The sequence below is a fragment of the Chaetura pelagica genome, unplaced genomic scaffold (assembly GCF_000747805.2).
Source record: "Chaetura pelagica isolate M959 unplaced genomic scaffold, ChaPel_1.0 scaffold488, whole genome shotgun sequence".
Taxonomy (NCBI): Eukaryota; Metazoa; Chordata; class Aves; order Apodiformes; family Apodidae; genus Chaetura; species Chaetura pelagica.
The window spans coordinates 179,374-192,229 of NW_009954235.1; the positions used below are offsets into that span (position 1 = coordinate 179,374).

At 43.2% G+C, this 12,856-nt stretch overlaps 2 protein-coding genes across 2 annotated transcripts in view; one reads left to right on the forward strand and one right to left on the reverse strand.

Annotated features, from left to right (window-relative positions):
• Window positions 1-8,536, reverse strand: part of MALT1 (mucosa associated lymphoid tissue lymphoma translocation gene 1) — a 32,300-nt gene extending 23,764 nt beyond the window's left edge. Inside the window, exons 1-2 of the mRNA XM_010003653.1 lie at window positions 8,434-8,536; window positions 7,942-7,990 (exon numbers count right to left, since the gene is read on the reverse strand). Of these exons, the coding sequence (XP_010001955.1) occupies window positions 7,942-7,990; window positions 8,434-8,536 (152 nt within the window). The remainder of the gene's footprint in view (window positions 1-7,941; window positions 7,991-8,433) is intronic.
• ALPK2 (alpha-kinase 2) overlaps window positions 8,535-12,856 on the forward strand; it is a 31,825-nt gene continuing 27,503 nt past the window's right edge. Inside the window, exons 1-2 of the mRNA XM_010003654.1 lie at window positions 8,535-8,622; window positions 12,638-12,856. The exon at window positions 12,638-12,856 is cut by the window's right edge and continues 1 nt beyond it. Of these exons, the coding sequence (XP_010001956.1) occupies window positions 8,535-8,622; window positions 12,638-12,856 (307 nt within the window). The remainder of the gene's footprint in view (window positions 8,623-12,637) is intronic.

Here is a 12,856-nt window from a genome sequence, read left to right on the forward strand (position 1 = left end):
GCCGGGGCGGCGAAGCAGAGCACGGCAGAGCAAAGCGAAGCGAAGCGAAGCAAAGCAGAGCAGAGCAAAGCAAAGCATAGCATCCCTGCGCTGCATTTGCACAGCGCGGGTCGGTGCGGTGCAAAGCAAGGCAAGCAAAGCAAAGCCAGCGCTGCATTTGCGGGTGCAGTGCACAGCACAGCACAGCACAGCACAGCATCACCACACGCTGCATTGCAGGTGCAGTGCACTGCACAGCACAGCACAGCACAGCATCACCACACGCTGCATTGCAGGTGCAGTGCACTGCACAGCACAGCACAGCACAGCATCACCACACGCTGCATTGCAGGTGCAGTGCACTGCACAGCACAGCACAGCACAGCATCACCACACGCTGCATTGCAGGTGCAGTGCACTGCACAGCACAGCACAGCACAGCATCACCACACGCTGCATTGCAGGTGCAGTGCACTGCACAGCACAGCACAGCACAGCATCACCACACGCTGCATTGCAGGTGCAGTGCACTGCACAGCACAGCACAGCACAGCATCACCACACGCTGCATTGCAGGTGCAGTGCACTGCACAGCACAGCACAGCACAGCATCACCACACGCTGCATTGCAGGTGCAGTGCACTGCACAGCACAGCACAGCACAGCATCACCACACGCTGCATTGCAGGTGCAGTGCACTGCACAGCACAGCACAGCACAGCATCACCACACGCTGCATTGCAGGTGCAGTGCACTGCACAGCACAGCACAGCACAGCATCACCACACGCTGCATTGCAGGTGCAGTGCACTGCACAGCACAGCACAGCACAGCATCACCACACGCTGCATTGCAGGTGCAGTGCACTGCACAGCACAGCACAGCACAGCATCACCACACGCTGCATTGCAGGTGCAGTGCACTGCACAGCACAGCACAGCACAGCATCACCACACGCTGCATTGCAGGTGCAGTGCACTGCACAGCACAGCACAGCACAGCATCACCACACGCTGCATTGCAGGTGCAGTGCACTGCACAGCACAGCACAGCACAGCATCACCACACGCTGCATTGCAGGTGCAGTGCACTGCACAGCACAGCACAGCACAGCATCACCACACGCGGCCCTTGCAGCACTGAGACCTGGAGGACTTGGAGGCCGAGACCTGCTGGGAAGGCCAGAAGTGTCTGGAGAGCTGGGAGCAGCTCTCCTGTGCGAGGGAGAGGAGTTGGCTGGGGGGATAAAACTGGCAAAAATCATAACACATGGGAGGCGGGGGTCTTGCTTGGAGGAGAAACAGCTTTATCTAACCACGGCCAAGACAGCCATGTTCTCTTTGAACATGCTTTCCCCCTGTGTGTTGCCGGTTCCAAGACAAGCAAGTGACCTGTTTCGGGGTCAGGTGCTTTCCTGCCTTGGTGAGGGTGAGGAGGCACTGCTTGGAAGAGTTTTCCAAGCGGGAGATGTTTCTATGACTGCTCTCCATCACTGCTAAGGGACAGATGAGTGTGGCCATGATCTAAGGAGAATTCTCATCTCTCTCGAACGACAACTTGCTCCAAATGGACTGAAAGTAACTTTGCTGACACTCTTAATCAGTGATCAAGCATTCAGATGTGGCTGCCTGTATTTCTGTAGTGTTTTTTCATGGGACTGCAAGCTTGTCTTGCCTTCCCAGCAAGCAAGCTGGAAGTCGGGTGGCTGCAGCAGCACAACACTGACAATGGACTAAGCAGCATTGCAGTTCAGTATGATCTGTTATCTCATGGCTTGCACTGCACTAGTCACAATGGGCTTACTCTGCTTGGAGTCACACATCTGCCTGCAGAGCAGATGACAGTGATGATAGCATCTCTCCTGGCTTCTGTGGGGTCCAGAATCTCTGATAAACAAGCCATTAATTTAGACTTGTCTTGGAGAAGTTGCCTTGAGTGGCTTTTCCCTGCATCATTAGCCAATAGCTAATTTATCCTAATTTAGAGCAAAACCAGTCTGCATGGCCAAATGGATAAGAGTAAGGCAATGTGTCTGAATTCCAGATGATCCTTAGTTATCCATAGCTGTATCACTTAGCTGCTAGAAAATCAGGCAGGTGCCTTTCACCTTCCTCAGCCCATGGTCTGTGCTTGTCAGGTGTCTTCCTACAATGTGAAACTGTTAAATCGCCTCAGGCTAAAATGAGCTTAAAACCAAGTGTCTCGTTTCTTTGGGGCTTAATTTGATTATTAGGCTATAGAACACAGAGACCTCTGCTGCTATTCCTGAAGGAGGGTGGTTGTGGGCGCTGTATTGCTGAACACAGCAGTTTCTTATCTGGGTCTAGATAACACTGGGATCAAGAAGTATTTAGCATGGTAGTATTTCATAACCAGTTTTAGCTTCACTTTCAGCAAAATACTCAAGAAAGTGCTTGGTGGGAAACTTGCTTTTCAGCCTTTTCTAGACCCCTTGAGCTCAGACTGGTTTGTGCAAATCGTTCAAGTTCCTCCTGTGTGAGACTTCTCTTCCTGGTATCAGGAGTGGGAAATACTTTTCTTACTTCAGGATTTTCTTATTTGCCTTTCAGGAGTGTAAATTGTTAGATGAATTCTTATGAAGTGATTGTTAAAAGTTCACTATCCACCTTTGGTTTCCTCAAACTAATTATTAGGGATTACAGATTTTCTCATGTTCTGCAGAGCTTTTGTGCGCTTAACTTCAAGCAAGCAAGAAATTCTCAACAGGTCTAGTAAAGCAGTTCAGCACACTTAAGCGTGTGCTTAAAAAAACAACCCAGTGCTTTATTTTGAAAAGCTAAGGCCAACACTTCCTCTCTCTCTCAAGGCCATGAGGAAATTCCTGTGGACTTTTATGGAAGTAGGATGTACCCTCTCAGCCCTGCCAACTCTCACCCTCCCTGGCGGAGGGTTTCCCAGGAAGAGTCATCTGCTGTGTGTAATTAAATAGTCTCTCTTAAAAGTCAAACTGTTCTGTGACCAGACCCACTACCCTAAGGTCACACTACCAAAACAACAGAAGCTTCTCAGCTCTGAAACAACGTGCATAAATTAAATAGCTTTTGTCATGGAACACAGAGTAAAACCACAGGCCTGGCCCACTTCTAGAACTTAAAGAAAGAGCGCTCAAGGGTAAGTGCACATTTACGGTTTGAGAGGTCAGACTGTTTGTGCTTTTAAAATTACTTGTCTCCTTTTGTTTTTCTTTTCTTGTATGCAAATAGAATGCATATGATTTCTGATAAATAAACAAAGAAGAAGTTACTATATCAATGCACTACATTAATATAGTGATTTATACTGCTACTGAACAGGAAATACGATTTGTTGTTTTCTTCTACTTAACTATAGTAACTTTTGCTTATCCTGATGTATTTATTTTTTTTTAAACATGTTGCATTTAGAATTCTGCTAAATGGGTCTGGTACTATTTCCACTGAGTTTCAGCAAAACAAATGAAATTGCAAAAATTGTATGAAAGCAAGCTTCCTCCTCTAAAGAATGCTTAAGTGACACTAGGTATCCTGAAATATGAATTTTATTATTCTTAAATATATATTGCATGGCCTAATACTCATTAGGTAAAAATTTATTTGATTCCTGAGAAAAAATCTGTTCACTTGGTAGCATGTAGATGATTATCAGGCTAGATGCACGAATTGGGCCTGCTGACAGTGTCAGATGCTTGACAAATGTTAAAAATAGATTAAGACAGATGACTGTTACAAATTGTACTGTGACTGCTTATTTTAATTACTCTGTGTTAAGGTGTTTGTTAGATATATGCAGACACAGTCATCTATCCAGCACATTCTAGCCATGGTGTTTTCTTTGTCCTGTGTTGCTGTTTACAATGGGTAGTACATTAAATTTAAAAAGTTGTCAAAAAGCCTTGGATGATGTAAGTTGAAGAGACACAATATATCACAGTGTATTTTGCAAGGACTGTATCTTCTAGGCATCTAATGTTTGAACTGCCAAAACTTCGCTGACGTTTTTCTTGTCCAAACCTTATTAATGCAATAGATATATGATAACTGGCTTAGATAATACAGGATTTGGGTAGTTTGATTTCAGACATTACACACTCCTTGACAAGTGTGCTGCTCTAAGTGTTTGGCTTGGTTGCAATGTCTTGAAGGATTGATAGAAGAATAATATGGTTATAGTTCTTGTATTCCAACATTAGGGATTCCAGAGAGAACTAAGTCAGGTAGAACTGCTGTGAGATAGACAACACAGTCGTTGTAAATCCTTGTCTATGGGTTCTCACTGTTCTTGCACCATAAGGTGTTAGGCTCTATAGTTATCAAACTGCAGTGGAAATACTTACTATAACCTTACTTTGTGAATGGAGTTCATGAAGTTATCATTGAATTTCAGGCTTTGCTGTCTTGGAGGTTTTAACTTTTACAACATAGCCACATTTCAGGATGTAGTCATGATCACAACACTTTTGGAAAATGTTTTTATGGCTGTCTGGCACAGTCACTTTGGGAAGCTGGTATAGGCTAGGAGTGGAGGAAAGTGGATAAGAAATTTCATGTGGAATTTGATTCTGTCAGTGCTAATGGGTGCATGGGAAAAAAAAAATGTTCACAGAAAAGTGCCAATGCTCTTCTAAGCTTTGAAGAAAAACTGTTTATTGAAAACTTTGATCTCTGCTAAAGAAGAAGTTTTAAAAGTAACATGAAAATAAGCATTTAAATATGGCAAAACATGCATGGTAACATCTTGGAAAAGTCACAAGTTTCTAGCCTTAAATGTAAATATTTTGTATGTATTTCCATACAGAGAATGTAATGGAAATCTAAATGGGTTTGTGATGTCTGTGTTCATTACATAACAGGAAAAAATCTGTGTTCTGTCTTGGAAGAAGAAAAATAATAAACTCACAGAATTTTCTACAAAGTAAAAACTCTTAGTGGAAGAGGTCCTGGATGAGGAAGTGAAAAAATGTGTGTATTCCCAAATGCAAAGCAGGTGTCAGGCTGGAAAGGAGTGGGTGGAATTATGGCTACTGATTTCATAAAACATTGTAGCTATACAAACTGTGTTCAAACTCTTTGGAAGTAAGTTAAGGCATATTTGAGAAATGTTTCCTGGGAGAATGGCAAGGGAACATACCTGCATTTAGAAAGGACACTAGGATTTCACAGACGGCTGGATGACAGGGTGTGCATTACACACACAGAGCCACAGTTGGTTGTTCTGGAGAGGATCTGTAAAGTTGTCTGAGTGGTCTGGCCTATCACATGTTTCTGTTGCTGCACCCCAAGAGTCAGGGTCATGTTGCTAGCAGGTATATTTAATTTTCAGCTACATTTGCTAAAGCCAAGTTCTTTGCTATGCAAGCTATGGCAGTAAACGTTACTCTTTTGGTTCTCAGATGCATGCTAGGAAGCACTGTGACTTTCTGCCTGTGGTATGTGGCTTTTCCTGCCCAATCTTACACAGCACAGTCATATTTCTTGATAGAAATGCATATAAAGGTCTGTTTCCCTGAGCACTCTAGAAATCAGTTAAGTCCAAGTGCAAAGCCTTCTTGTGGCCAGCACTTCATCCCAAACTTCCCTGTTTATGTCTAGGAGTTCCTTAGTACTGCCCAGAGTATTTGGTCATGCGGACTGAGAACGTGGCCAGGCAGGACTCCGTGTTGTCCCACGTGCTTGTGTTTTCTGCCTGTGCCAAAAGCAGGGAAAGGGAGGAGCAGTGTGTGTGCAGCACTCATTCCAGTGGGATGCCAGCATGAGGCAGGGGAATGGATACAAAACTAGGCGGTGGGGGGTTCCACCTAGTCCCACCTTTCAGACACTGCTCCATCTAGATTTTTCTTGGGATTGTGCAGTTAGTGGAGATTCCTTACTGTTTTTTTTTTTGTTGTTTCTGTTCTGCTTTTGCTGCTTCCTCTCCCTTTAATCAATACAATATTTATAGCGTGCTGCTTTCCACACCAGCTAGCTTTCTGGTTGGATCTGCATAGCACATGTCCGTTTCTGTTCATTGTAAGAAAAGGTTTGGTGGGTATTTGTGGTTTGGAGATTTTTCATGGTTATCTTAAATGTGACCTGATTATGCCCACCAGCTTTCTTTGTGGTTAAGCCACTTGCCAATAAAACATCTCTATAAAGGGATGTATAAAAATCTATATAGTATGCCTCGGCAAGTGGAGAAGGAGCTACTGATAAATCTAAAGTTTAACAGGGTAGTTGGGGGAGTAATAATTATTTTTCAAAAGGATAAATCTTGCTCCCGAAGTTTGGCCTATGAAGTGAAGGTGATAGTAAGGAACTGCTGGCATTTGAGGGGTTTGTTGTCTCAGACCAAGTGAATCGGAAGAAATAATGAAGCACATAAACAAATACACCACTGGCTTTCGGAACAAGGTCAGTCTGATGGAGAAATGTTAAAAGAGGGGTTGAGCAGACTGTATGCTGCATGCATCCACACTTCCTCACAGCTACACTTGTACAAAGGAGAAGGGTTGTACTTTCAGTAGGTGGGTTTGTGTGTAGAAGTTCAGTGGAAGTTTCTCCTTGATCAGGTGAGCAAAAAGCATCTGCCAGATTTTGCGTGGCCCTGTGAGTGTGGCCAGTGGCAGATAAGTTTCTGAAGACATGGTTTGTGTGATCTAAGGCCATTGCAAACACACGTTATTTATGTAGCTATCCATTTATCTTGTGCTTTCAGGTACCCCAGAACCCGTGACAACTTGGTGTAAAGAGACAAAAATATTAATGATGGAAGAATATTTTTCAGTATGAAAAGGGGGGTTATCAGTGTCATTCCAGGTGTGTGTTAAGCAGAGATAGCCCTTTGTGTGGGCTACAGCAGGTGATCCTTCCCCACCGCCCAGTGCCGGGGTGGGAGCACGGCAGGTCACGTGCAGAGCATGCACAGCCATGCAGGGGGGTTTGTGCACAGATGTGGAGCTCTTCACCTGCCCTGACAATGCGTGGGTTGGCAGTGTGTGCTTGCAGATACTAATTGTACTGCACAAGGGTTGAGCGTAGATCAGGGACCATTGTGCCTGGCAGCAGGTGAGTAACAGAGCAGTCCCTGACCTGGCAGGCTGGCATGGTGACGATAAGGAGAGGGACAATACAGGGGTGCAGCAAGGGAGGCCCTCTGAGAGGGGCCCAAGCAAGTGCCTCTGAAAGATAGGAGTAAATCCCATTGAGTAAAGGTGTGGGCTGAGTGGCACTGCACAGAGACCACAGATTACATGATGAATAGATGGTAAATAAAAGAAAAAAACTTCAGAGAAGGTAGTAAAGGGAATTTGTTCCCCTGACTCTAAAGGACTTTCCTTTTGGACTTGTAAAAATACATCAGCTTTCTGTAGAAATGCCTTATGTGGATGTAAAATTGCTTGCAAAGGAAGATTTCCATTTTGATTATAACTGAATAAAGCACCAAAAACCAGTGATGCAAGAGACAAAAATTAATGGCCACTCTATAAGATAAAACAAATTTTTATATTTTTGTCAAAAATTTTTTTACTGACATTATGATTAAGCCCACAGTTCTTTCTGAAATCATTAGAAGTGGCTTTGGGTCCAAAACCACCTGCAAAATGGCTATTACTAAAAATTAAATTAATTTAAACATTGTTCCCTGCATCTTAAATTATAATTTTTGAAAATGTTTTGTCTCAGTTGGAATAAATGATCAAGCCTTGCACATTTTTAATATTAATTGGGAAAAATGTTGGCATTTTAATGAAAATAAATTTGGACAATCAAAATTTTTAATCTAGAATTGGAATTTTAGACAATTTTTTCACTGTGAATAATTTTTTCAAAACCAGTATGGAATGATGACTAAAGTATGAATTTTAAATAAGGAGTGTTGTTTTTTCCCCTGAACATGTACTTGAATTTGTTTCATTATATTTTTTCCTTAGAGAAAAGTTGAGTGATTGTTTTACCATTTTGATGCTTTTTCCAGCCTTTCTTTTACATAGTATCGTTTGAAACTGACTGGTTCTTGTGAACACTTTCATGGCTTCCTGCCACAAAAGGATGTGATGAAGCATCTACAAATATCTTTGCTGCCTGTTGCTGCCTGCCTTGTCTGACTATTCCAGATTTTAACCAATTCTGTATTTCTCCTCAGTCGTACCTAACCACAGCTCTCAGGTTACTGTTCTCATGCTGCTGCCAGCTGTGTTTGCCCTTATCCTTAGTTCTCAGAGCTCTGAGTTTAGGCAACATTGGATGACATGCATGTTGTTTTCTTTGTGGGAGTGGAGACAGGCCAGAGAGATGGAGAGAGGAAGGTTAAAGGGTTGGCCAGCGTGGCCTGGAGTAGTGAAGGGACACTGAAACTGTAGCTGCTCAGCAGCGGTAATTTGTGACGGAGGAATGATCTGTCTTGGAGGGCAAGACGGCCCAGCTGCAGAAGGGGTTATGCCAGAGCTGGAAATACTCCATGTAAGGGAGTTAAGTTTACCTGTGGTGGTGATAAGGAACAGCCACTGTATTTTCTTGTAGCCATCCTGCAGAGTCAGCTCTGAGGCACCTCCTTGGGCAGTGGAGCTGGCTGAGGCACCCATGCTCACGGGATGGGTGCTGGTGCCAGTGAACATTGGGAATGGGCTCCTGGTGGTCTCTGCAGACTCTTTGAAGAGCACTTGTGATGGTAGGGCTCTGCTCAGTGCCTTGTCCATGGTTTGTTTTTGTCTTCTGCTTTGTTTTGGTTTTTTAAATTTAATTTAAGCACAAATTTGTGTTTAATTCACCTCAAGGGGTATCGTAAAAATTCCACAATAAATGCCACAGTTCTGATCAGTAAGAGACGGAAAATACTTTTACAGATCATTGGAGGACAAAAATAGGCATCTTTCTTACCATTAGCTGCTGAAACCTGGTGTTAATTTCTCATGCTTGGCTCTGCTTCAGTATCCTCCTGTCATTAGCTTGTATCTGATTGAGCAAGTAGCATCATTGGTTTTCCAGAGAAGGAGTTGAAACGAACAGACAGAACACTCTTGTACATGTAAATGTCCTCTCTTCTTTTCAAAAGTTCTTCAAATCCCCGTTAATTAGGAGTTGAGCTTATTTTCAGTTTATTGAAATTATGGTTTTATCTAATATCTTCTATTTTCTCCCCAGATTATAAAAAAAAAGGAAAAAAAATCTCTTTATCTTGGGTAGAAAACCAGCATTTATTGCAGTTTTCATCATGGAACATTATTTTGCTTTAATTTCCATTGTTGGATATGACAGAATGTAATCTAATCTAATTTTCATATCGAGAAATCTGACAGCTCTTTTCCCCTTGATGTCAAAATGCAGCTGAACTAAGATAATGATAACTGTAGAATACAATTGCTTTAGTAAAGAGTATTCATGAGGCAAATCTGCATTAAAAAAATGTTGCCAGGGCTCTTTTCAGCTGGGAAAATTACCATGCTTTTAAAACAACTTAGACCCTCCAAAAAAGAGGCATCTGGTCTTCTGAAAAGCAGAGATGAAAGCAGATTTGAGAGAATGCAACAGGGAACATTAAGCAAATACATATTTAAGGGGATGGGTGAATGCAGGGGGTAATTCCATGGCACTGTAATAAAATGGATGAGGAAAAGATGAATCTCTACTGCTCTGTTGTTTTTCTTTTCCTGTTAAATATTTATATTTCTTAGAGCTGAAATAGAAAGGAAAACATGGTTAGAGATCTGAAAGGCTGAAGATAAAGTGATCCAATGCCTTTTTTCCCTAGGCTTTTGTTTCAGGCCGGGTCTAGATTGTAGTTCAAAGGCTTGCATGAAGCAAGTGTAGAGTGTTGGCCCAGGGCCAGCGACAGCTGTCTGCATTATTTAAAACCACTGCAGTTTGCACTAATTGTCCTCTTTTGTCCTCTTTATCAGGGAAGCACACATTACATTGGATTTTGAACTAGGCTGCTCCTCAGGCTCAACGGTGGCAGCCTGAGGAAGCCTGCATATCAGTTTCTTGCCCTCTAACTCCTGTGTAGAGGGCAGGAAAGGTTTGGGCTAGAAGGGACCCTTAAAAGTCATCTGATCCAACCCCCTGCAGTGAGCAGGGACATCTGCACCTGAATCAGGTTGCTCAAGAGCCCTGTCCAGCCTGACCTGGAACGTTTTCGGGATGGGGTGTCTCCCACCTCTCTGGGCAACCTGCTCTAGTGTTCCACCACCTTCAGTGTAAACAACTTCTTCCTTACATCTAGTCTAAATCTGCCCTATTTTAGTTCAAAACCAACACCCCTTGTCCTATTGCAACAAGCTTTTATTAAAAAGTAACCTGAAACCTGTACACACCAGTGCATGTTTCCCCCTCTTAGTTTCATGCTGCACAGCATCATTAGCTGAGCCAGTGTGACCAGGCTGGCTTGCACTACTGTAAAGCTGTTTTGTGTCTTCTGGCAATTTCCCAGCTACACCTCTGAAGCAACAGTATATCTTTGTGGCACATCAGTCTTGCTCTTCAAACCATCCTTTCCTGTTGGCCTCCACTTCCTTGTATGCTGGATCTTTGCCAGTTTATTCCAAGACTAAATTGTCACAACATGTTGCCTCTTTCCTGCCTTTTCACTACCTCCTCCCACTGCTCCCTCTCACTTCTCCTGTCAAAAACACTGAAATATTTCCTCTCCTTCTTCCTCTCCTCTCTTCATGCACTCCACAGCCCCTCTGCTGACCCAGGTTGCCTGTTGGGTGGTGCCAAAACCAGCAGCCTCAGGGCAAGTCTGCAGCAGCTCCATGCTCCAGGCCAACCAGTGGGGCTGCACATGTGTGCTCAGTAGGCTCATACATGTGTGTAATCAACACACGTGGATGTTGTGTACTGGGAGAGGGTGCTGGTCTGGGTGCCCCATCTGCTGTTGTTCATTTGCACTCCTTTATGTGCATGGAGTCAAACTGTTTGTCACTCAGCCTAACCTGTCCCACCTAGTCGCCTTCTCACTAACAACTTTCTCTTCCTGCTTTTCATCTCCCGGGTCATTTTGTGGAAGAGGTGTCTGTGGCAGGGTTTGCCAGAAGGAAATGAAAATATACCTAGCTGCTTTTTGCTCTTTGCAGGAGAGGCAGATTCCAAGCAAGCCATGCAAGCTCCTTGCTATTTAGCCATAAAACTCTAATCTAGCTCCCATATACTTTCTTGCTAAGTGACTTTGATCGGTGTCTGCAGAGGACTGGGACATGAAGCTGGGTGCTGACAGGTCCAATGACTTCTTGAAAGGGCATCGGGAAGGTTGCTGTGCTGGGTGCTAGTGGCTCGTGATCTTGCAGCCAGGAGAGAAACATGAGCTAAAAAGGTCACAACAGGAGAGGCAGAGAGAAAGGAAAAGGGGAGTGATTAAAGGTGTCTTTAAATTGCTTTATCGGGTTAGCAGGATGGCAAGAAAGTTTTTCTTGCTGTTCTTCATGTCATATCAGCTCTGTGAATAAAAATAGGTCACTATTTTTCAGAGCTTTTAGTCTGGCATCCTACATTAGATCAATTTGCTCAAGACTCAGTTCTGCTACAGTCCATGATGAGTGGATCCCTGGGTGGTGGAAGAGTCCTGCTGTGATGAGCATGGATACGGAGTGGCGAGGAATGACCCAGAGTACTTCTAGTAGCATGCAAAAGTATCTAAACTCCTAGGATGTGGGCATGCTCAGGAAACAAGATTTTTTTTAGAAGAGATACATAATTCAGTATTTCTTTAGATTCAGCTCATGGAAGCCTTTTGGTGTGTTTCACTTTGTATATAAATTCTGCACTGCCACACCATTTTGCTACGGCACAGCCATTTGAAAGTGAGACTCAATATGAACAAGAAGCTGAAGCCTCATGTCATTGTTCTCTCACCACAGACATTACAAACGTCAAGCTGAAGTACAAGAGAATTGCTTTAAACAGAAATAGCCCTATAAAGTGTAACTAGGCTGATTTCTCCAGGTATTTCTACAAACAGATTTTGGAATTTATGTCCCTATGAGGAAAATTAAAGGACTAGCTTATTGTTGTGCCAGTGTGATGACCAAAATAGCAGGTACTTGGTATCTGTAGCAGTGATGCACATGTGAAAATGTATGTTGTCTGCAGATTGCTATTTACATTTAGAAACATCTAAATGTTGTGTGCTAAAGCCTGTTTTGTGCTGCTACATGTGTGCAGCCATGCTTAAGAATTGGTTTTCCTAACAGAAATCACTCTGGACAGGTGCAGTGGGTGACAGTAAGTGCCATTCCAGACAGTTGGGTTATAGTTACTGCTTTAGTGTTTGATTTTGGTTTTTTACTGATGATTTCTTTTGTTTGAAAATGCTTGCAACTATGTGGCAATTGACTGCCTCTTAGAAAATATTACCCATATTACCCGTTTTAGAAATAATTTTAAACTTCAGGTTTCTTTTATTTGCAGGTGCACAGAGCAAGATCTGCAAGTTATTGAACAGTACCTGGCAACAGTTTGGCAGCTAGAATGAACTGCTGTTCAACTTTTGTTGAACTGGAATCAGATACAAACCCCAAAACTTCCCCAGAATTCATTGTTGACTTAAATCATAATATGGGAGACATCTGGGTAAAATGAGCAGAACAAGAAACACTTTGCACAACACAGGAGTTACCCCCGTGAGGGTGACCCCATGTTGATTTCACAAGACTGACTCTTCAAAAATCAGTGGCTTACTGCTTGAGAAGCTGAGAAAGCAGAAGCATTGTTCCCATTTGAGAAATCCCACAGACACTTTCCTAACACAGAAGACAACATGGATGTAAAAAATGTATTTAAACCCCAGGAAAATATTTTCTGCCCAAGGGATTTCTCAGAGAATTGTGATGAGCTCATTCACTTGGACAGGGTGGTCAGTGTCACTGCTGGAGGAGCAGAGAAATGCTGCAGCAGAGAGGTGCATTCCT